Source organism: Pavona decussata, unplaced genomic scaffold (assembly GCF_977016875.1).
Source record: "Pavona decussata unplaced genomic scaffold, jaPavDecu1.1 SCAFFOLD_254, whole genome shotgun sequence".
In the NCBI taxonomy this organism is placed as follows: domain Eukaryota; kingdom Metazoa; phylum Cnidaria; class Anthozoa; order Scleractinia; family Agariciidae; genus Pavona; species Pavona decussata.
The window spans coordinates 3,343,929-3,368,564 of NW_028145657.1; the positions used below are offsets into that span (position 1 = coordinate 3,343,929).

The window sequence follows — 24,636 nt, forward strand, 5'->3', positions numbered from 1 at the left end:
TGTTATCTTTCTGCCTCCAGTTTGCGAATTTTGGCTAGCAAACCTCACAACGGACAGAAAAATATACTGCAAACACTTCATATATTAATTAGTAATAAACCCATGAACGCCATTCAAGTTAGGAAGAACCATCTAGTTCATTTATTTAACTTAATACATGGCCGTTCGAACTTCCAGGCAACTTTAGTTTGCTTTATTGTTATCTAAAGAATGTATTTATTTTAACTTAGTAATAAAATATTATTTATCAATTTTCAATCGTTGTTGTCAATGTATATGTTGATAAACTTTCACGGCGATCTAAAATGCATTTATGATATCAGTAACTTAACAAAATTATATCTACCAAGTTTCATTCGTCGTTTGTTTATTAACTTCTGAACTCGTATTCTACTGAAATTTGTTGTACCGAAAGGACATAAAGATATTTTTAGATTTTCTTTCTTTCCCAGGACGATTACTGAATGGAACAAACTTCCAGAAGAAACTGTTTCCAGCCAATCACTCTGTATTTTTAAAAGTAAACTAATTTAATTTAATTCTTATTGGTAGATTAACTTTTATTGTTATTTTGCATATTTTAGTTTTTGTTTTATTTATTATTATTTTAGAGTTGGCGTGATGTCCCTCGACTTTGCCGACATAACGACATTTAGATTTAGATCTAGATGTTATTTTCAAACCCAAGTGCACTTTGTAGAAAATTCCCAACCCTTTGTCAATGAATTTCCAAATTTTGGCATGGAATGGAGAATTAAGTACACGGCCCGAACTACATAACGGCCTTGCATTGGCGTTTTAAACAAATAAGATAAAAACGAATGCAAAGTATATCCCCAACGGGCCCGAATCACGAATATGATCAATATAATCCACATTGAATGGATAATGAGTCAATAACTATTAATCAATTCTTATTGGAAATGGATGGAAATCGATTACTATGAGAATTCCGAGTAACGATTGAAAGGTAGTTACGAGCATTAATCTATTTGACTTTGATTTAGTTTTGATAGATTGCTATTGATTTTGCTTGTTTTATTTTTTGAGGGAAAGTCACCCTGGAGAAGAGAACTTTACTATATTTTACACTGAAGTTAAAAGTACTTTTTTAACCACTTAACCTCTAATATAAAAGGACAAATTCTCCCATCTTGACCCCATACTTGTCTTATAAAAGTACTAGGGGGAAGTTTTTTAAATATCAAGAAAATTCACCTTGGGTGATCATATCCTTAATTCTCATGACCTGAGGCGTGTATTGACATAACAACGAGAAAGTTGATGCTGATCACCCTTAATAGAGCTAAAGGGTTGAAACTAATACAAAATACTGACGGCAGGCTGATCCCAACGGCGGAGGTGACGAGCTTGATAGAATAAACAGAAGGCTAGAGTAACTGAAATGTATTTGTTTTGGCCGTGCGCGGCCGTGCGGGGATCAGGGAACGAGAAACACATGGCGGTAGACACTGGGCGCCAGTGACAATCCAATATGGCGGAGGCTATGGCGGACTGGTAGCACTCTCTTTAATTTGTAAACTTGACGAGCTTTTTAGCTTAGAAAGATGGTAAATCTTACTAGTATCGTCAGGGGAAGGAAGCCCCAAATTATTTACGGAGTTAAACGTGGCAAGGTACCGACGAAACTTCGGCCTCATGTACTGCCAAGGAAGGAAGATGATGACAGTAAGTTCTTATGTAGCTTACTTTGCTTCTGTATTGTTACCCTTGAGATGTTTGTATGGGGCAGTTGGTTATATTTTCTTAAGGTGATACTTGGGGATTTTTAAACATTATAATGGAATGAAAACTTATGAATCCTTTCATAATATGACAACTTTGAGCAGGTGTTCCTCATGGTACATGATTCCACACTGAGGTCTTGGGCAGTGTACATTCGGTACATTTTTATGATTTATTTGTTTGAAGCTATTACCCTAAAAAAAGGATGATATGATATTTCAAGCATTGGCTGTAGTGGTTTGATGCATTGTGCAGCTGCATAGCCTGAGTGCCTCTAATGGGACCTTTGCAGCTAATGGTCACATGGTGCAAAAAACACCTTGCTGGTCAGAGCACGTTACGTACTTGGACATCCAAAACAAAGAAAATGAAGTTGCATAGCTTGCTCTCCAGCAAGGTGTTTTTTGTGCCAATGTGACTGTTGGCTTCAAAGGGCCCATTTACAAGGTGTTCTTGAGTATATAAGGGTATGCTGCAGATGATCCCTACTGGAGCCCACAATATTGTTTATGCAATTGACAGCCGCGCAAAACATAGAGACCCCAAACTCATTACCAGTGTCTTTCCTTCTTGAGGGAGGTGATGGGGTGAAAAAATATGCCAAGAATGACCTAATGAGACTATGGTTGGATACTTACATTACTCAATTTAATGTTAGTGGTTTAAAACAAAAAAAGTAAATCCATTCAGGATTAGTGAAACAGAAAGGTGTCTCAAATCCCAAGTTGGATTGCACCGAGAATGTTGAAGGTAACAATAGGAGAAGTTTAATTTGATTTACCAGAACATGCATGTACTTCGTCATTTTAGATTTATGGACACTCCACCAGTCATAACTGTTGAATCCTCACCTTCCCAAAGTTGTGGTGAGGGCGGTGTTCGATTTTAAAATTTGAAAACTGGGCTTGACCTTGCCACGTTAGCCATTTAAAACATAGTATTGTGTAAAAGCACTATGGAAAACATGAGCAAAACAAGTTCTTAACAGTTTCTTCCAAAACTGTTAACCTGTGAGTCTGTTAGAATGAGGATGGCTAAATTAAATTGTGGATGGTTTGTGTTACTTATTTTTTAATTGAGACTGCAATCATAGTAAAGTATTAAGTTTCGTATCAATCTTTTTTCTTTTGAGGGCAATCCTTCGTCTGTCGGACCCAGTTCTATTATTTTATTCTCTATACAGACGAGGCTAATAACTATTACACTCATTCAGCTGATAGAACAGTTTTCAATTGAGTGTCAAAAGTAATTTTGTATTTGCATGGTTTTGCATTTACTTCACTCTGTGATTGGTTAACACAACTCACACCACTTTCTCAACCAATGAGAAGCAAAAACAAAACCAATTGCGACTTTGCTCATACTCATTTTCCTGTGGTTGATGCCAGTTACATGTATTTGCTCCAAAATCCTTGCGCTGTTTTCTGATGTGATTGGCCATAGGTGATTACTGTGGTTTTTGCTTTGAAACAGTCAACTGAAACCTGCTCTGACATCTGGCATGTCCAGGCTATCAACTGCCTGAAAATTAACTATATTACTTTGTTGTTGTAGGGGCCCCATGTGTGAACGAAATGTTCCGTTTGTTAGCCTGTTGGAAGAGCAATGCATTCGAAGACTCATATTGTAAAGAAGAAATCGGGATGTTTATGGATTGTGTTTCACGACAGGTAACCCTTAAAGTAGGCTATAGTCAGGGCTTGTAATCAGGTGCAAAGTAATTTGCAAGATTTGTGCGTCAGTTTTAGGGAAGTCTGGGGGGGCAAAACAGCCACTGTGAGAGACCTTTAGAGACGGTTATTTAAAGTTTAAAGACAGTTTAGACGGTGTTTAACAAAGCCACGTTCTAAGCCATTTTCAATTTTGCCAACAGTCATATCTAAACATTTTCTGCTGCTGATGGTAACAAGAAGGCTTGCATCCCAGACTAGAAAACTATTTATCTACTTAAAATAAACCACTTATAAACAGATTTAGAGGCCCACTGAATTTGATTATCTTAAACGACGGCCTAAGTTAGACTCTGTTTAAATAACTGGCCTTTAGATTTTAGTACGACTATGAATATGAAAAATTTGACTTGATGATTTTAAGCGAAGTAGAGATATCTCAGGAACTTTCATTTTGCCCTTTGTGAGTGACAAATGTAGGACAGCTCTTTTGAATGATGATAGCTAAGCCCTTTCATGATTCAATAATTGGTTGACCTTAACTGTACCATTGCCCGTTACGAAGTTTCTGTTTAGGGACTGGGTCCTTGTTTACAAATTGTTCCAGTTGCATCATATGAAGAAATGAACCCCATCGCCAGAAGGATCACATAAAAATTAATAAGTTTACCAAGTTTGGTTATGTTCCATTGCGTAGTAACCAGGCTGTGACCTGTCAAAGGATGCCCAAATCCCATACAAATGTCTGTAATTCTGAGATGGTTCCCCAAAATCCATGTAGTCTCTAATTTTCCGGATTTTTGAAAGCCTTCTACATGGTTGGAATTCAACAACATTACCTCAAACTTGGTAAACTGACTATTATTTTAATTTGATCTTTCTTGTGATGGAGTCCAATTCCTGATTAAATGAAAATTTAAAAACTCACCCCAAGTCTCCATTCGAACTCAGATCTGGAACGGGCAATTGCATGTCAGAAGTCTTGATAAAAGTCCAGCTGTTGTACAGTCCACTCTCTCATAGCGACCACCTCCCGTAAGCGACCACTTCATGAACAACCGTTTTGTTTCTCAGTTAAATACTGTTCCAAGAGCTCTCTCGTAAGCGAACACCACTCAAATTTCTTAATGGACAACGACCTCCTTTTAGGCCAGAAATTATACATATTGTTTTGTTTTCTGTTTCCGGTAAGCGACCACCCAACATAATCGTTAGTAAATCATTACTCAGAAGTGGCAATAGTTCAATTTTAATGACGCTTCCCCGGACTGCTGACAGATAATAACAGTATAACAGTATCAATCCAGTATTAGGCTTAGTTTGTTGATCTTTCCTGTAAGCGACCACCTCCCATAAGCGACCACCTTGTCGGGCACCAAGGGTGGTCGCTTACGAGAGAGTTGACTGTATATAATCTCATTTTCTATTTGCATTACATTGTAAACAAAAACAACAAGCCTGCTTAAACAAGAATGATATGAAAGATAAGATTTAATACATTGCGGCCATTTGGTAACTAAAGATAGAGAGTAATCAATGGACACAAGGCTTAAACCCAGCGAGGGATAGACTGGTTAATGTCAAAGCTCTGGGTAACACTAAAATTATTCCAATGGGAGACTGACTGACATTCAAGTCTATGCAAAACTGATGATGATGATGATGTCAGAAGATGATGATGATATTTTAATACGTATGTTTTTCTGTGTCAGCTTGCGATGGGAAGGCAAAAGTCAGGACCTGAGTGGACACAAGATGAAATCAATGCAACATTGAAACATTTTACACCATATCTGAAACGAGCTCGCAGCAAATGAACTTGAAACTTGTGATTAGTGGAATTTCTGTATGCCACAAGACCAATGTGCAAGTCTGAGTGTCTTAATGAAAAATGTTCAAAGATAGCAAGGAGACAGTAAGAGTTTGTAAACAAGCTGATTTTTAAAAGCACTACAGCTAGACCTTGCGCCACCACATGGATATTGGCAACATGTAAATTGTTGGTTTTGATGTACGTTTTGAGTAATATAGAACTTAAAATATCATTTGAGAAAAAGTATGGTGAAACTGACCTCTAGGTTTGTGCTAGTCTAGATGAAAACCTAACAATGGCTGGCTCAGAGACCCAGGTGGAGCTAGATGAGACACGAGGAAAGGACCTGGGGAACCTAACATTGTCAGACCATTCCAGAAGAATTTGAATTTCATGTCTCTTTGACAGCCTGCATACCATTTTCATGTATTTTTATACTTGCTGCTTGTGCAGCAAAAAAACTCCCTTCCTGGAAAATTAACTAACTTAGAATTATCCAGCATTGGTCATTCAGCAGACAATTCTCCAAGCAAAGTTTCAGAATATTGTATTAAAATTGAAGACATTTAGCTTGGCCACCAGAAAAGCAAAACAATCACTTCAAAAAATCTTACAGTATGACACACAAGGTTTTGCAAATTGGCATTCTCTCTTGTTAACACAATGCCAGAGGTTTCAGGCCAGTTGGAGTCAGGAAATCCAAACTGTTGTAAGGGTTGTCTGATAACAGTAATGAGCATGTATAGGTTCCAAAGGGCTTTTGTACCTGTCTTCTAAAACGTTTGCTGGCGCCAGTTTCACCTGTTGAATCTTCAATTTGTCCTCACTATTTGCCCACTGGGTCCCTGAGAATGACATAATGCACCCATCATTGTTAACCCGCAAGGCAGACGGTGTGGAAAGAGGCCAACAAGATAGGAGGTTTGCAAACAATTTTTTTCCATTTCAGCCATAGGATTTAAATGCCAACATACAACCTAGACAATTAGACATACTTGAAAAGAATACAAAACAACTAGCTTTGACCCACTATTTAGTCTCCAAGGTTAAAAATTTTGAACACATCCCACACCCACACCCCCCTCCCCCAATCCAGCTAAAGCATAGGTCATCCAGTGTTGAAGCCTGGATATATACAGCTGTTTTGACAAAGGTTGTCCAAAAAAAAAAGCGTAAAAGCGTACGTTCAATAAAAGCTCAGAATCCATATTGCTCGCCATCTCAAGTCTTTGCTGTACGGTCGAGGCATTATGGATTCTGAGCTTTTATTGAAATTTATTGGGTATTTCCCAGACTACCTATCGGCATTGTCGCGTACGCTTTTACGCTTTTTTTGGACAACCTTTGTCGAAACAGCTGTATTCTTACGCTGTCTTCCTGGCTCTTTTTTAAGGTGCTGATTACATGTGGGTAAAAAATGCCTCGTTTGTTTTTCCTGCCTGTCAGGACCCCTGTCAGGCTCGTAAAAAGTCGTATTTGACTTTTCGCTCCAACACCGTCTTTACCAATGAAATTTGAAGGCAAGTAGCGCACCAGGAAATAACGGTGGCCTCACTGTTGTCATGGTGTGAAACTATTTTACACAGAACATGACCAGCGTTTTTCTTCCACTCGAAAAGGCCGTAAAATACACATGGGCCTCTCCAAGCATATTACCCTCTTTCGGAAAATTTGGAATATCCTCTCAATTTTTCGATGACATTTGAAGGAAAAGATTTCGAATTTCCCCAGTTTAAACATCCTGCTGTACCGTAATTATTTCACTTTTACCTGAGTTTTTTCCGAAAATTTCTCCAGATTTTCCTGTGGAACAGGCCCTTGATCTTGGACACTTAAGGGTTGCAATCCTCCCTGCGCGTAAATCTATTTATCGATGTTATACATGTATTTTCAAGGGCTATGAATAGTACACAATACCCGTCGACATTTTGACAAGGACATGACAAGGGGCATTAATGAAACGCTTCTTTCCCTGAGATGTCTTCGCGCGACTTGCCAGCCTTAATCAGTCAAAATGGCTGAAAAAGAGGGAAATACAGCCGACAGCGCTACTTCTGGACACTTTGCCGGAGCGTTGTACCATGACGATGCACCACGAGATTTCGGCCCGCGGTTCGCTAATGCCAGCTGGAGATGGTTCCGCGCTGCTTTCCGATACCTGGATAATTTTAACCTTCATACAGCTTAAGCAGGTCACTCTATCGTCCCTCTGATTGCATCCTTGTCCCCGACAAGACAGTGAGGGAGTGAACGGTCGGCCCCTAGACCATATGAGACAGATCCCTTTCGTTGGCACCTCAGTTCCACCTTACTGACTTAAACTGAGATTCAGCCATGTATTTATATGACAATGTAGTCATTTTGTCTTCCATGTGGTACGTTTTGAGGTTTGAGCATGCGCACGGGCTAAAACGATATAATGACAGAAGGACGACTCGTGGTCAAACGATCTGTAGTCTTGGAGGTACCGCTAGTCTTGGACTCCTTTTACCTTATTTCATTCTTACAATTTTTATTGCCATTTTCACAAAAACCATTGCTCCTTCGATGGATTGTTGACATTGTTAAGGGAATCAGGTCGTCACTCGAGGAGCTCTGTGAAAGCCGTTGCTATTTTTCTGTTTTTGGCTATTAAGTCAACACTTATTACTGTGCTATATAATGAGAATGTGCCACGTTTGTTACTACAACAATCCAGATGCTACTTTTTGCCTCGATGTCTGGTAACATCAATCCTAACCCTGGATTGGTTGCTGCTTCGACTGCTGGTAAGATCAGTTGCCTCGTGATGAATGCGCACAAAGACAGCACAATAAACTGGCAATCTGTGCGGAAACTTTATCGCTTCCAGGACCTGGTGTACGCCGAAAATTCTGACTTTAGATGCGTCAATGGGACATGGTTGAACCAAAATATCAACAACTCTGAAATATCGCATTCTGGCTTTACAATATTTAGGAGAGATCGGTCTGATCGAGGTGGTGGTGAAGTTCTTATCGCAATCAAAACAGCCTCCTTCAAAGCTGTCAAAGAATTTAAACCTGAATCGGAAGCCGAGTTGTAACATCTTGAGATAATTTTTGCCAAAATTACTACGCCTACTGCATGGTCAAAGAAGTTTATTCTGTTTTTGCTAAAAAATAGTACATAGGTGAGAATAGTTCAAAAATAATTCTGACCTTGGATGCTAACGCAAAACTACTCAATCAGTTACTGAGAAACGCAAGTATAGAGTAATCACGAAGTACCTACCGGCGCTACCGAGCCTCGATTACCAGCCGCTGTTCGGGAAACGAGCCCACGCTCACACCCTATCCTTTTTGCCGTTTGCCCTAAACGTAATTCTGAATCTATCTATTGTACTATGTGGAAAAATAAATCAGGTCTTGTATAAAATCAGGTAATCTTCACAAAGTGATAGCTGTGATAGACTCAAGAAGTACAGCAGCAGGTATTTTTCCTGGCACGTCTGGCCAGGAAAACTGAAACAGTCTCTGACCAAATACTTCTCTTGGTATTTCCATGCCGTTGAAGGATGGATTTCAGCAAATTGCGTACAACATGAAGTTCACTAATACAGTCAAACCTGTATTAAGCGGTCACCCTCGGGGAATGGCTAAGTGACCGCTTAATACAGGTTGCACAGAATACATCACTTACTTGGTTAAGAAAGTTCGGCGGTAAAATGGTATGACAAAGGAGAGCATGGTATTGAAACAGACTAGTAAAACATTAACGCCACGATTGTGCAGCTAATTAGAAGCTCAATTGCCTGGCACGCTATTTGTTACCATATTTAAGTGGTTTCCTTTCACAAGGTGACCGTTTAAAACAGGTCAAGACAATAGAAACAGCTCGCTGGGACTTAGTATAGGGTGACCGCGACCGCTTAATAGAGGTGACCGTTTAATACAGGTCACAATTACAGTAAATAAGGGAAGTAATTTTCGGGACTTTGACAACTGACCGCTTAATAGAGGGTGACCGCTTAATACAGGTTCGACTGTATGCAGTTACAACCCGTTCACAGGATAGTTGTGTAACCGGACATCAGTCGTGATCAATAACCAAGGGGCAGATAAGAAGAGAGCGATATCCCCCCAGAGCAAGATGATTTAAGATGATTTAACAAATGTCACGTTCAGCCACGGTTTGTTTGTGTTACGGGGCATTTTTCAGTAAAAATAGATTTCACTCAGTTTAGGAAATATCGGAACCTTTGTAACTGTCAAGCAAAACACATGGGTGTTGAACACCTGCTGTTTTTTCGAATAAGAAATGAGCTTCAGTTTGTAAAGGCGCGAAAGGTAATTTCTTTAGAATTGCCTCCATTTGTTATGCTTACGCAAGCCGGTGAAATTGAGTTGTTGAAATACTATTGGCTACGGGTCTTATATGACAAATGTTCTTCAGTAAAAGCTCCTGAGTTCTGCCTGTAAGAGAATGAGTCAAGATCTACAATAACCGCTGTGTTCCTTGAAAGACGATCTGGTCCACTTGATGAAAAAAAATATCTCGGAAGGTAGCAGGGTATCTCTCACTCAGCCACGGAGCCAAATCAGGCCTCAAAAGCCCCTGTTACAAATGATTATTTCATTAATTTATATAGTGTCCCCAATTAGCGCTACAGCGCTAAATACTTGGACACTTAAATATAGATTTGATTATGAAAATTGTGGGTAGAATCATATTTACAACGTTTCGGTGTCCTCATGACACCATCATCAGGTCAAAATATAATGTTCAACAGATAAAAAGAATATTAATGTTCAAGTTCAAGTTTAGTCCCTTGAGGCTAGTTGAAGAGTTATGCTTTTATCGAGTCACTTTGAATATTTAGACACGGTTTGTGCTCACGAATAAGGAACATTTCGTAGAGAAGACAATCAAATTTGCTGAAGCATTTCTTAAGAATATGAAACATATTAGATGTTATTGTTCTTGTTATTGTATTTATATTTTATATATATACACTGATAACAAGACTATATATATATATTTGCTCATTCATTCTTCTATAAACACTAAAAAATGGTGAGAATGCCCAATAAAAAGACTGTTCCAAAACAAATGTTGATAGAGTAGATATTTAAGATTAAAAATAATCAGTTCCCTAAAGAGTTGTCAAAAGATAATCGATCAAACGCGGTTTACTGAAATAATTATAAACTCATTTGTTGTTCCTTAATCCCAGAAGAATACAACAAAAGAGCTCATTGTAAAGATACTTGCGAGAATATCAATCCGAAAAATGTGCTTTACTTTACAAAGCCGAGTAGTTACAAGATTGAGCAATGTAACCCGAGAAATCTAGGTCACACGCCGTGAGCTATCCTACGACCGGAAGTCACACAACGTCACAACCTCCCTTCTCAGAGGTAAACGAACAAAACAAAAAAAAAAAAAAAAAAAAAAAAAAAAAGAAACACAAAATTGAAAACTAAATCATGCATGTCTCTGTCCAAGTGAAGCTAGATACGAAAATGACAAGTCCGTGTTGGGTAGCTAGGTATATAAACTTCTAGCCAGTGATATAGTCCTTCAAGTGCACTGGTGGACGCACAATGCGACCACTCGTCCGAGTGGGAGGAGTGGACGCATTCTCCCCTGGTCCAGCTGCTGGTGACTCTTGAAGTGGTGACTGTTGTGCTATGGGCTCCTGCAGGGGCTCCACGTTGGGCGACAGAGCTGCATCCGGAGTCTCGCTCCTTGCTGCTGGTGGAGGCCCTGCAGTGAGGTTCTGCTCCTGACCGTCCACTTTTGCGTCTTCTTGGGTCTGCCTCAAATGCCGCCTGTTTCGTCGGTACTCTCTCCCGTCTTCCGTACGAACCTTGTATGAACGAATGTCTGCTTTGCTCTCGACTCTGGCTTTTGTCCACCCCTGTTTTCTTTCGCCAGGTCGTAGGGGTTTTATACGAACGACATCCCCAATGCGAAGGTCATTTAGCTCTTTTGTACCGTGGTTATAATACATGGCTTGTTTGGCCTTCTGTTTCATTAGCTTCTGGGGAACCTCTGTTGGTATTTTTGGGTTTAACAACGTGCTTGATGTCGGGAGTAGGGTTCGCGTCCTTCGTCCAAAGAGACGCTGTGCCGGAGAGCTTCCGAGGCCTTCAGTTGGCGTGTCGCGCCAGTCTAACAGCGCCAGATGTGGGTCTTGCTCTGACTCCACAGCTTTTGTCATGAGGTTCTTTGCAGTCTTGACAGCGTTTTCAATCTTGCCATTCGACTGAGGGTAACCTGGGCTGCTAGTGATGTGCTCAAAGTTGTAAGCATGCGCAAAGTCTGCAAAGGCAAATCCATTGAAGGGAGGTCCATTGTCGGATATGAGCTGGTTAGGCAAACCGTGTCTTGACAAGTGAACCTTTAGCTTAGAGATGATTTCCTTCGCAGTTTTGTAGTACAGGCGGTCAATTTCGAAGAAACTTGAGTAGTAGTCTGCTGTGATCAGATAATCCCTTCCGTTAAGTTCGAAGAGATCACAAGCGATCTTCTCCCATGGCCTTGAGGGGATCTAGTGGCAGATCATAGGCTCTTTGGGTTGGCCGGCTTGATGGGCATTGCAGGTGGGACACTTGGAAATGAACTCCTCCAGGTCGCTGTTCATACCGGGCCAGCAGACTGACTCTCTAGCGCGGCGTAGACATCTCTGAATTCCAATGTGACTAGAGTGTACTCTGGACCTTATGTAGTCTTTCGCACCACCTGGAACGACAAGGCGTTCACCTTTAAAGATCAGGCCATTCTGTAGGCTTAGTTCATCTCGAAAGGAATAGTAGTCCCTCAAATTCTCTGGAACTTTGTTTCGTTTGTCGGGCCAACCGTTCTTGATGATAGCTTCCAGCTCTTGCATGGTTACATCTTGTTTCGTTTCGTGCTAGATGATCTTCAGCGTGTCATCTGATACTAACAGATGTTGGAGCATGTTAATGGATTCTGCATCCTTAGCCGTTTCACCCCTGTTATCTTGAACTGACAGTACTACTTCGTCTTGTCCTGAGGCACTTCCTTTGCTTGGGAGAAAGGCTCTGCTGAGAGTGTCAGCTAGGTACATCTGCGAACCTCTCTTGTACGTAACTACCAAGTCAAACTTCTGTAGGCGGAGCAGCATCCTTTGGAGTCGTTTAGGTGCACTCAGTAGGCTTTTCTTGAAGATGCTTTCCAAGGGCTTGTGATCAGTCTCGATCTTCACCTTTCTGTCGTACGCGTACTGCTCAAAGCGTTCTACACCAAAGACAATGGCGAGCATCTCTTTCTCAATCTGCGCATACTGCGTCTCTGTCTGCGTCAGTGATCTGGATGCGTACGCTATGGGCTGTCCCGACTGCATTAGACACGCGCCAAGGCCTTTCTGTGAAGCGTCACATTGAAGTTCAAGGCCTTCGTCCGGACTGAAATATCTGAGCACAGGGGCATGGGAGAGGATATCTTTAATCCGTGAGAAACATAGGCCGTGTACATCTTGGTCCCACTGAAACAGATGGTTTTCCTTAAGCAATTCTCTAAGGGGTGCAGTGACTTCCGAGAGGTTGGGGGCGAATTTCTGCAGGTAGTTGACCGTGCCAAGGATCCTTCTGACATCTTGTTTGTTCTCTGGTGTCGGCATTTTCTGGATTGCCTCTATCTTCGCTGGGTCAGGCTTCAGCCCTTCAGCTGAAATGATGTGACCCATAAAGGTAACTTCGGGTAAACGGAGCTTCAACTTATCTTTGTTTAGCTTGATTCCTGTTTCTCGACACCGTTGCAGGAATGCGGTCAGCTTTCTGTCGTGGTCCTCCACTGCTGCTTCGTATGTGTCTCCCACTCCAAAAACTATGGAGTCATCGAAGATTGGAACAACGCCTTCCAGTCCCTCCATGGCAGCATCCAGTCTTCTTTGGAATTCCTCTGGCGCTAGAGATATACCAAAGGGCATTCTGAGCCACCTGTACCGACCCCATGGGGTGCCGAAAGTCGTGAGGTAACTGCTCTCAGTGTCCAGTTCAACGTGCCAAAATCCGTTTTTAGCATCGGCGACACTAAACACTTTGGCGTTGGCTAGATCTGGCAGAAGGTCATCGATGGATGGCGAGGGATAGTGATTCCTCTTGAGGCCCTGGTTCAGGGGTTTTGGATCAATGTATAGGCGGAGTTTTCCGTTCCTCTTAGTGGTTACCACCATGGATGATATCCAGTCGGTTGGAACGTCCACTGGCTCGATTATCCCCATATTACTCAGGCGATCGAGTTCTTCCTTGAGTTGCCCTCTAACTGCGATTGCAACTTTCCTCACTGGCAGCTTCACAGGAGGCACAGACTCATCTATCTCTAGGTGCAGCTTTCCTTCGAGTGCTCCTTCACCTGCGAAAACGTCTGCGTAGCTGTCCGTAATGTCTGACTGAGTTAGCACTTTCTTACGGTCTTCTGTGTCCATGGACATAATGTTGGCCTCGTTAATGTTCATAAGATGAAGCTGCTGGATTGTTCTAGCTCCGAGTAGAGGGTTGAGACCCCGGCTAACGATCAGGTACTCGATCAGGTATCGCTCATCATTCTTCGGGTTGAGAGCCTCAGCTGTTAGCTTCCCTAAGGCCGTAATCTCTGATTTGTTATACATAACGAGTGTAGTATTAGCTTTCTGCAGTCGCTCCAGGTTTGGATCGTGAAAGGCGCTTTGATAGACATCCTCTGGGATGATGTTGACTGTTGCTCCGCAGTCTAACTGAAACTTGATTTGCTTCCCTTTGAGCTCCAGAGTTGTAAAGATTTTCTTAGGGTATTCTTTGTCTTTAACAGAGTCAATGTACTCTGGGTCCTCTGTGAGGACAGTTAAGAGATATTCATCGTCGTCTTCCTCGCCATACTCTTCGTCATGTTCGCACTCCACTGTTTGGACTTGCTTGTACTTTCGTTGTCTTCCTCCTTTAGTACAGAAGGGGGCAAAGTGGTTTTTTCCATCACATTTGGTACAGGTTTTGCCCCAAGCGGGACATTCTTCTTTTTTCTTACCATGCGTTTTTCCGCAGAAGATACAATCAACCATTCGGGGTTGTGCGACATGTGGCGACTTGAATTCCTTTTCCTGTCTCGGATTTCTTTGCGGTTTTTGCCCCATGGCATGGACATCTTCTGTTGGACGCATAGCCTTCAGCTGTTGAGCGGTACACTCACTTGCTCGGCAAATATCCACGCAGCTCTTAAGAGTAAGCTTGCTTTCCCGCAAAAGGCGCTTCCTAACACTGTTGTTGCGGATTCCAACAACGATCCTATCTCGAATGAGATCATTTGCGAGCTCTCCCTTCGCGAGGGAACGAAGAGAAGCGACGTATGTTTCAATAGACTCACCGGCTTCCTGATCTCGCTTATTGAAGCAGTACCTCTCATATGTTTCGTTTGTTTCCCCGACACAGAAGGTCTCCAGTTTCTGCAGAACAACGTCTATGTTCGTCTTGTCTGTTTCGCTTTCGAACGGCAGCCCATCATAAATTTCCAATGCGTCTGGACCGATGCAAGTTAGGAGCGTTGCTGTTCGGAGCTCGTTGTTTTCGTTGCGAAGTCTGGAGGCGATCTCATAATTTGTCCACATCCTTTTGAATTTTTTCCAGTTTGTGGCCAAGTTTCCCTTTAGTTCCAACTTCGGTGGAAGCGGAATGTTGACTTGTATAAGTTGTCGGGGCTGAGAAGTGTCGTGGATCCGCCTGTTTCGTCCGAATTTGGCTTATTTCAGTGGTGATTTGCCGTCGACTTTTTGGTGGTTTCTCAAGGGAGAATAACAACGAAGCGACACGGCAAATCAATCCTCTATTCTGACACCATGTAAAGATACTTGCGAGAATATCAATCCGAAAAATGTGCTTTACTTCACAAAGCCGAGTAGTTAATCTAGGTCACACGCCGTGAGCTATCCTACGACCGGAAGTCACACAACGTCACACTCATGAAGACACAACAGTGTTTCTTTGGAAACCGAATTTAATAGGCAAACGTAAATGAGGCTTGATAACCGTTTAGGAGTCAAACATGGCGATAAGGCGAACCGGACTAAAGAGTCTTTTAAAATCGCTAAGCCGCGTACTTCTGATCGCGACAATTGGTTTATGTGTTTACTTTCAGATGTACTTTCTCGTCGTCATCGGCTCGTCTCGACCACAACAACAACTTAAAGCAGAAACTGAAAACGCCTTCCATTCAAAACCGATGAGGAGGAGGAATGTTATCGTCGTCTCACATGGTCGCTCGGGATCTTCGCTCGTAGGTGATATATTTAATCACCATCCATCTGTTTTTTATATGTATGAGCCGTTACAAACTGTCAAACGACTTACAGAAAAGTCCAGCAAGTTTTCCAGTTACGGCGGGCTGGTCGAAAAGTTATTGACAGGCCTTTTTCGCTGCATATTCGACCAGCAACACTTCTTAGATGACATCGAGAATTATTACCGTAAGTCGAATCATCCTAGAGTGAGCCGAGCTATTGCATCGCCTCCTTTATGCCCGTATAACATGACGGACCCGAGATGGGACCCAAAGCTCTGTCACCCCATGACAAGTGAATCTTTGGGGAATGCTTGCAAGGACAACTACGATTTGACTGCAATTAAAGTGCTTATGGATCGCATTCCAGAATACAATATCAGAATTCTTCTGTCGACATGCAATTCAACGGACGTCGACTGCAAAGTGGTTTTTCTGGTCAGAGACCCTCGGGCAGTGATCCCTTCTTCGCGCAGCGTCGGTTTTTTCAGGGAGAACGGAGGGCCGCCAAATTCACTTCAGGGCACAAGACTCTATAGCTACAGGCAGTGCAAACAAACGGAAGATAATTTGGAGTTGATTAGAAAACTGCCGAATTCGGTACGCAAAAGAATCAGACTTCTACGATTCGAAGACCTGGCTCTAGACCCTTTGGAAGAGCTTGTAGGCCTGTACCAGTTCGCTGGATTAACTGTGCTGGAGAGCGTACGTGCATGGTTGAACGAAACCACGCGGCTAAATGTCAGAGATTGTACTAAGATCGACGGAGAACAGGCGACTTGCACCAAAGATAATGCCCAAGTCGCCGTGAATCGCTGGAGATGGAAGGTGCATCCATATGATATTGGTATTATTGAGTATTACTGTGGAAGAGTTATGCGGTTGCTGGGTTATAGGCCCGTCGATCGATCATATGAACTGTTAGCTAATGTAACGACTCCTCTATTTTACGATGAATATGAAGCAAAAACATGGTTTCTACGCTAAGCGGATGATGAGACTTTGCTTCACTCTGTATATTCAAGGCTATTTGGCTCAGTTTAAGATTTCTCTTTCTGCAAATTGTGTTGTTCAGTGCACTACCACAGTTTGCTAAATGGAAAACCTAAGAACGTACATTTTATCAAAATTTGTTATAATTAAATATTGTTGCTAATTAACAATTATTCACCGAAGTGGAAGTGAATAGTGATGGATATTTACCGACACTGAGATGAATAATTGTTTTAGTATATACCACACAAGCTGAATAACTAGTGACCGACAAATAGTATGAAATTATAAGATCTTGCGCGCCACGCGGAAGCGATTTCTTATTCAGTAGAAAGTTCCGTCTCGCTTTCTTGCCGAGACAAATAAAACTTTTGGAGACACTTGTTTTGTTCCTACGGTGTAATTTCTTCAATTTTTCTGTGAAATTCGTCTTGTTGTTGAAACCATGCTGAAAAATATTAGATGTTTCCTTGTTTTCATTGTACGTAATTTTAGTGCTCGGCAGTTTACGTAACAAGGGATTCTCTTTTCATTTTTCGCCTTGAGGTTGAAAAGATTAGAAAAAGTTACCATTTAATGCCGTCAAACCAAACTTTGTTGCCATTTATGTATTTTTTTTTTAACAGCCGCCTCGTTTATCAAAATAATTTCCTCTTCCGCGAAGCCATCTTGTTTCTCTTCGGCTGCTCGGAGGTGAATAGTACTTGGTTAATTACCTCCGAGCTAGCCAATCAGCGCGCGCGAAAGGCACTATTAACTTGTGTGGTATATACTAATTGCTCATATACAATGGCAGCTAAGCCAATCAAATTCCTGGAATTGCATTATCCAATGATCCAGTCTTATGATTAAATAAAGAGATTTGATTGATTTAATCAGACACAACCCTCAGTACATACTGAGCGAGAGTACCAGTAGGAAAACCATTTGACCAAGTCTCAGTCAACATTTCACTGAAAGAACTTTTTTTAAACTGGTTGTCTATGCAGATAGTGTTATAACAAGCGTTCCTCAGTCAAACTCGCCTTCAATCCGTTTGCCATCATCTTTAAGGGGCAAGAAGAAGATATAAAACGGTTTTCAAACAAACTATTCATGATACGGATACAAGCTGGCAGAAGTTAAGAAAAAGAATAACCAGATATTTTTGAGCTGCCCTTCATTTCCACCCTTAGCAAAAGACATTTATAACTAAAGAAAACAATCAGCGTACTTTTAAACAAAACCGAACCATTATTTTTGGTCTCCTTTATTTCATTAACAGCCCATGCTCACACGGGAACTTTATAGTTATGAAGGTGATCATGTCACAAGCGAAATGTGTTCAGAATGAATGAAATTCCCCACTCCGGCCAGAAACCACGGGGAAACTGGTACGAGTGATTATGGGATCATTTAGGTAGACGGATTGAAATAGGCAATTATATTTCCGAATTGCTGTGAAGCTCACTGTAAAAGCAAGGCTATGTGCAAAGTTTTTAATGTAAAAATGAGTTTTCATTTAAATGCAAACAAAACTAGTTTCCATATGAAAAGCTTTTGCACTTAGCCTCGCTTTCATAATGAGGTTCACAGCAACTCGGAAATGGCCTATTGCGCCGATAAATAAGGCCCGGTTCATACGTCGAACTTTACATGAGTCGAACCTAATCATTTGGTTCGGCGCATGTAAAGATCGACGTATGAATCAGTTAGGATCGACAGATATGTATTTGGGTCGACCCGCCGTTCTATTCGACTGCGCTAGTCGAATAGAACGGCAAAAGTTCGACTTCGATTCATACGTCGAACTTTACATGTGCCGAACCAAATGCATACATACATAAATTGTATCTATCCCAGAGGTCTGCGCGTTCCATCGACTTGGCATGGGCAAAGGACTTCATTCTGAACAAGATGGCGGGAAAAGAGGAATGTGCTTGTTCTTCTTGTTTCGAAACAACTAAATATACTTGTCTGAGATGCGAAAGATTTAAAAAAAAGAATCTATTCTTGAGGTGCACACGCACTTTAAACCGACAGAAACTTTTCAATACAGGCTATATTAAAGGCAAAGCGTCAAGACTTCTCAGAACAAAATCGTCAAAAACAACATTTGAAGAAAACATTACTCTATTCAAACAGAGATACGCTACAGAGGTTACCTCGGTAACCTTATAGATAAAACTCTCTCAGAAGTCAATTTCAGCAAAAGAATATCGGCACTACAAAACAAACAAAAAAAGCGCAAAAACATTTTGCCGTTTGTTACGGAATATCGCCCTTCTGTACCTAACCTAAAACCATTCAGATGAGTAAATGGAACTTGATAGAAAATCAGCCTCTGCTAAGAGAGATCTACAAAGACCCTACCCTACTTTCGTACAGAAAAGGGAGATCTTTGAAAGACGTACTCGTAAGAGCAAATTAGTATTGAAGGTCATATTCTTCCTATCTCGACCAATAGGAGCCGTGTTTGGCCTGTCTTCATTATATTGACCACCCCCAATTCCTTTTTACCCAACAAGCTCTTCCCTGTCAGAACTCATCTTTCCCGCCATTTTGAATCTTGTTGAGAAAAAACAACAGCCGCTGACCACGAAAATCTACTTTCTCCCTTGAGCTTTAATTAAGTTCGACTTCAGTTAGGTTCGACGTCTGAATCAACTGCCGAACTTAATTATTTGGGTCGACCTTAATAGGTATTAGGTTCGGCTCATTTAAAGTTCGACGTGTGAACCGGGCCTAAGTATATTTGTCGGCAGTCAGTTACATAGGAAATACTCTTTGAGGTGAACATTATTCCGTGGGATGCCTGTGGCAGGCCACGGTAAGGTTTCGCCGGATTTCCTTTTTCTTCAAATTTGATTGACAACGAAATCCACGTGACAGCTGAAACTGACAAGAGTAAAAATTTTCAAGTGCTCGCAAGGATTTAGCCTGCGAACAGCAGACGTATTTCCGGCCGGAAAAACGTTAGCCTGCGAACAGCAGACGATCGACGACCGGAAATACGTCTGCTGTTCGCAGGCAACCTAGCATTGAAAACATTACTACATGTAGTGTCACCATAACAAAAAGCTCTACAGTAGCTCTTTATACTATTTGTTTTTCTGTGTTGAAACCTTGTGTCTACTGGAAGACCGGTACATCAGATGCTATTGTTAAATATGGAAGTTCATTATTTTCTGACACCATGAAGTGTCAGCCAAATCCCAGTGAACTATTCCAGAATATTAATAAACATGGTCCTCATATCGATGTTAACTGTGTCTCAACTACTACAGGAACCCTTGTTTAACAACAGTTGCGCCACCCCGAGAAAATACTGAAAAAGGTACTTATTCGCCCCCGCGATGATCATCCAAGCTACCTAACTCCCACAATCCCTTACTCGTACCAGCCTTCTCGCCACCAAATTCCTTTCGGTCGCTTGGTAATGTCAAACGCTTTTCAGCTCTTTTCGCGGCAGACAGATGTTATTATCAACAACATCTGTTATAGGGGGTACATTTTCGTCCAACGACAATGGCCTACCAGTAGGGTACGAAATGATGGCAGCAAATATGTTCGCTCCAGTTCCCTCGCCCACATGATAGGACGCCAGCTCGAGTTTTTAGAAAGAGACTGCTACAGTTTTATTCAATATAGGACTGTGTGACAGTGCTCGAGCCGCACAACAACAACAAACACATCACGACCTCTTACCACACAAATAGAAATTTGAGACGCGGAGTTGACAAAACTACCCGTGCTACTTCATAATAACAAATACACGTTCGATAAATAGCTATAGCAAAAGTTTTATTAAGGAAATAGTATTTTTTTTTTGTGGATGCCAGCACCGTAAACACGACAAGGAATAATTGAGTGGAAAGTCAATTCTGTACGCGGAAGTCTGGGTACGAGTATACTTTGAAAATAACCGCGAAGTTCTTAATAACCAAAAAACGTGTTGTGCTACGATATTTTGTGAACCAGAACAGACATCTATTACAAATGCAACCCGAAATGAAAACGCCCAGACACCCAGACAGAGTTAACTCCATTCATTTTCTAGATTTAAAAAGCTCTTGAAAAGCAGTCACCGCAATAAGTTATCTCTTGAATCATTAATTAGAATTGCCATATGTATACTAAAAAACTAAAATACCTCTTTTTAGCCTATGTACAACAAAATTTTAAAAGGTTTAACGATTCCATTAGCAATTAATTAATCAATTTTTTTTACAGACAGTCAAAATATTGCACATAAGAAAATTTGCTTATATTAATGATTTACAAGATTAAAATGATTAAATACGCTAAGATCATAACACGACATACTATAGTAAAATGTTACCACATATTGTGATTACCAAGCAGATGAGGATGCGAAAACCATCATAAGCCTAAAATTAATAGGAAAAATGACCAACCTGCATTGAATTGATTAAAAATTAAGGAACAAGTACGGCTTTTGGTAAATCTTAGGAAGGACACTTGAAGTATTTCCATGACTTTTTTTCTTTTTTGTTTTGTTTTGTTTTGTGTTGTTGGTTTTTTTTAATGCGAAATAGTGAATGCACTCTTAAGTACTCCAAAAATCCCCATGGGATGCTGTACTTTGCCTTGAAAATATCTTTGCTCCATTATAAGCAACAGAATTTTCATTGCAAAAAGTATTATTCCCCATAATAAATTATTGATGTAATATACTCATAGATATATATAGTGAATAGTCCCCATGGGATGCTCCACTTTCTCTTGAAAACATCTTTGTTCCATAATTTTATAAGCAACAGAATTTTCATTGCAAAAGGTATTTGATGTAATATACTGATAGAAATACGTAAGAGGTGACGTGATAAGATTCATTTAAGCCACTCAATAAACGAGCCACTCATCACTAAAAAAAAACATGCTTATTTAGCCTTAATTTCTCTTCACAAGCACTCTTCAACTTCTTCAAGACTTTTGTCCAACACTGATAACAGTAAGTCGGCATCTTCCTTGGCAAAACACATTGGGGGTTTAATCTTTATTACATTGTCATCTGGTCCATCAGCACTTATCAACACAAACTTCTCTTTTGCCCTGCAAGTGTAAATTTAGTAAAATTAACTGATATAGTGTTAGTCTTTGAAGCAGCATATGAAGTGTGTCAACGTTCACATCAATCAATAAATCAATCCATGAAACACTTAATGAACAAAATAAACACCATTAATAAACGAACAAAAAGACAAATACTAATCAATCACTCAATTAATAAATTTGTCACAGTCAGTCAATGAATGGATGAATGAACAAACAAACAAAAATTGCTCAGAATCAGTTGGTCAGTCAATTCCAGACAGACAAATAACAAAGAAAGCAACAACTTGCACAAAACTGTTCATGACATACTTGCACTTTTAGTAAACTCCCACGTCTCAAAGTCAAACTTCATGAATACATGTATTTGCCAATCCAAGTCATTCAAAATCATGAGAAAATCTTACATTTGCCTTAACTAGTTGTGCCCTTGATTGTAGCATATATGCAGGTTAACTGGCACATTTACAATTTTGAAAACCACATTACTGTGTTGCATGGTTTACACCACATGGCAATATAAGACGTACATAATAACGTAACGGCAAGGTAACTAACGCTTGAAAAATCAATTTAAGTCAACTTAATTCACCAAGAAAGAATGTAAACAAACATGACACAATGACACAATAATTTATAACATAATGAAAATAATGATTTTTTTCTTTACGTTGTTACATCACTAGTGTGAGCCAGGCTAACATAATAATTTCAATGAAAATTCAACCACAAATATTTAGTTAACATGTTTCTACAAAATTAATTTGTTCATTCATTCAAAATGGCTTTAAAGAACCTTCACGGTCACTCGCTCAAAGAGAGGGACATGCTACTCACTTGTAAACAATTCTTTTTGCCTCTTCAGTAGCAGGTTCCTTGGTTGTTCGATCTTTTACAAGCTCTATTCCAATAAATAGTCCCATACCCCTAGGGGGAAAACAAACATCAAATCCAGGTTAACAAGACAGTTTATTAGTAATGGTTTTAGACTGCACAATCACATAAATTTGCATTAAGACAGGAGATGTAGAACACAACAGGGCATTTGTGCATGTATGAAATACTTTGAATAATCTGGTCCGGCACTTTTTATATGGCTGTCATGTAATAATATGTGACGCATCGCTTCTAGTAATACCAATTACATTTACTTTTTTGAATTTCTCGTGTCAGTCTCCTAGTCTCGTTCAATCGAAACATCATCCCAGACAATGTCTGGTGTGACGTCAAGTAATGCAACATAATGTCAGCAAAACAAAGTCACACTAATAATCTTTCTGTGACTTTAAGGCACATGAATCAAGGGGAAAAAACTTGGTCCATAACTTACAGTACAGACCTCGAACTTGTTTAGTAAGAGGTACTGACTGGGCTAAATGTTTAACATGAGCAGTGACAGCAAACATGGACCTGTCACAATGAATTAATTGTGGAAAATGAAAGAGGGGATATAGAGATCAGATGAGAAGAAAAACTATGCCAATGCCTTGCAGGAATACGTACTCCAACCAACAATGCTGAATGCTTTTGTTACAAACTGCATTTAATTACTGACTCACCTGACTTGCCCTATAAGTCTGTGCTTGGACTGAAGCTCACGAAGCTTTCCCAACATATAGTTGCCCAGTTCAAGAGCATGTTCTTGCAGATTTTCATTTTCAATAATATCAAGCACCGCATTTCCCACTGCACATGCTACAGGGTTGCCTCCATACTGAAACAAAATTACAACAACTGTTTTATTGAAGGAATGAAACAAGTTATAAATCAAAATTAGACGAAAAATGTTAATCTGAATAAATTTTCATTTTCAAGGCAATGGTTGGTCAAATCTTCATACTACAAGTTCATCACAATATTTTTATGCTGACAGTATTAATAAAAATACATGTACCTTTTGCAACATCCACAATAATTCAATATATTTTTTTTAACTATTAAAAAATTACAAAGTTACTTCATTGAAAGACTTCAGAATTTCAGACATTTTTATAAACTAACTCATTGCATGCATACATGTATGTACTGTAAATGAACGAAATACAGAAAATCTTCTATATACCTCTTGATAAATAGCAGCACCATGTAGACATTACAACAAAATTATGACCAAAGCCTCTGCTCCTTTTTAAACGAGTTTCTGTACACACATTACAATTCAAACACAACACTGATTGAAATACACTACAACAACTAACGAGTACATAATGCACCACCTCTAACACCTTCTTAGTTTCATAAGAACATTCTTGCTGACCTCGGCAACTTAACTTTGCCTCACAACATTCACCAATCAAGTGATAGTAAACCTACTGTATTGAAATATGTCATGCCAGTGGCAGCAAAAGATTCCGCCAGCTCAGGCGTCGTTACAACAACTGCCAATGGGTGCCCATTTCCAATGGGCTTACCCAGCGTAACAATGTCCGGAACAACACCTACAGAGATGCACAGTTATGATCTGGCATATTTACATGCAAGTTTAACACAAGGGACACTTTATATCAACACAACTGTGGGCCAGTAACATTGCTGGCAATCTGTGACTCTGGTTCTGTGAAGCAAGACCACCAGCCCACCACCAGTACCACAAGCATTTAATTGCCAGGTTTCCTCGGCAATGTGCTGGAACCTATTTTATATGTATACAATGCTTGTAGTCCAATGCCTTAACCTTTCAACTCTGGTTCTCACATTGATGCATTATTCAACATAACACCAGGTTTTTGCAAAGGAAGCTGGTTTGCTAAAAATGGCTGGATGAAGTATAGCAAGATATATTAAAAGTTAATTATAATTATGTATGACACTGTCATTGGCCACTGACAAACAGACCTAAAGTCACTTGTAAGCCTGAGGGCATTAATGTAGAATTGTACTCAAGACAACCTCCACCTCACCCCCAAGGAGAGGCAACAAGTTTAACAAGCTGTTCCCAGAAACATGCTGGTACCACAAAGGGCTGACTGAGGAAGATCACAATTGAACAACCAAAAAACTACTCCAAAACTACAGCTCACTGCAACACCTTAAGTTATACCCAATAATATTTCATTTTCTTTTTTTATCCTCCCTCCTAGCCCCTCCCCTCAACAAGCCAGCACTTAATTAAACCTTAACAAAAAC

The 24,636-nt window shown here is 40.3% G+C and overlaps 4 protein-coding genes across 5 annotated transcripts in view; 2 read left to right on the forward strand and 2 right to left on the reverse strand.

Annotated features, from left to right (window-relative positions):
* Nucleotides 1-24,636, reverse strand: part of LOC146456620 (ethanolamine-phosphate phospho-lyase-like) — a 126,937-nt gene that overhangs the window by 92,832 nt on the left and 9,469 nt on the right. Inside the window, exons 8-11 of one of the 2 annotated variants that reach the window (XM_085093081.1) lie at nucleotides 23,824-23,948; nucleotides 23,070-23,224; nucleotides 22,348-22,437; nucleotides 21,370-21,510 (exon numbers count right to left, since the gene is read on the reverse strand). In XM_085093081.1, the coding sequence (XP_084949207.1) occupies nucleotides 21,370-21,510; nucleotides 22,348-22,437; nucleotides 23,070-23,224; nucleotides 23,824-23,948 (511 nt within the window). Of the gene's footprint in view, nucleotides 1-20,221; nucleotides 21,511-22,347; nucleotides 22,438-23,069; nucleotides 23,225-23,823; nucleotides 23,949-24,636 lie in introns of those variants that run through there. The other variant, XM_085093080.1, reaches the window with a different exon arrangement.
* On the forward strand, nucleotides 1,485-5,472 carry LOC146456631 (small ribosomal subunit protein mS37-like). The gene is made up of 3 exons (XM_085092845.1): nucleotides 1,485-1,689; nucleotides 3,301-3,416; nucleotides 5,129-5,472. Exons 1-3 carry the CDS (start codon nucleotides 1,569-1,571, stop codon nucleotides 5,231-5,233), a joined length of 342 nt encoding a protein of 113 aa, XP_084948971.1. The 5' UTR covers nucleotides 1,485-1,568; the 3' UTR covers nucleotides 5,234-5,472.
* LOC146456632 (uncharacterized) lies at nucleotides 10,166-12,082 on the reverse strand. Its single transcript, XM_085092722.1, has 2 exons — nucleotides 11,906-12,082; nucleotides 10,166-11,743 (listed from the first exon to the last, which is right to left on the reverse strand). The coding sequence occupies exons 1-2, from the start codon at nucleotides 12,080-12,082 to the stop codon at nucleotides 10,751-10,753; spliced, it is 1,170 nt and encodes a 389-aa protein (XP_084948848.1). The 3' UTR covers nucleotides 10,166-10,750.
* On the forward strand, nucleotides 15,090-17,330 carry LOC146456633 (carbohydrate sulfotransferase 6-like). Its single transcript, XM_085092917.1, has one exon. It carries the CDS (start codon nucleotides 15,229-15,231, stop codon nucleotides 16,447-16,449), a length of 1,221 nt encoding a protein of 406 aa, XP_084949043.1. The 5' UTR covers nucleotides 15,090-15,228; the 3' UTR covers nucleotides 16,450-17,330.

What these genes read in the sequence shown, in the direction of transcription:
- LOC146456631 (XM_085092845.1), top strand. Translation starts at nt 1,569, where the DNA reads ATGGTAAATCTTACTAGTATCGTCAGGGGAAGGAAGCCCCAAATTATT. An exon ending in AAGGAAGGAAGATGATGACA is followed by an intron (nt 1,690 to 3,300) that starts GTAAGTTCTTAT and finishes TTGTTGTTGTAG; the next exon opens with GGGCCCCATGTGTGAACGAA. An exon ending in TGGATTGTGTTTCACGACAG is followed by an intron (nt 3,417 to 5,128) that starts GTAACCCTTAAA and finishes TTTCTGTGTCAG; the next exon opens with CTTGCGATGGGAAGGCAAAA.
- LOC146456632 (XM_085092722.1), bottom strand. Translation starts at nt 12,082, where the DNA reads ATGCAAGAGCTGGAAGCTATCATCAAGAACGGTTGGCCCGACAAACGA. An exon ending in AAGACTACATAAGGTCCAGA is followed by an intron (nt 11,744 to 11,905) that starts GTACACTCTAGT and finishes ATCTGCCACTAG; the next exon opens with ATCCCCTCAAGGCCATGGGA.
- LOC146456633 (XM_085092917.1), top strand. Translation starts at nt 15,229, where the DNA reads ATGGCGATAAGGCGAACCGGACTAAAGAGTCTTTTAAAATCGCTAAGC.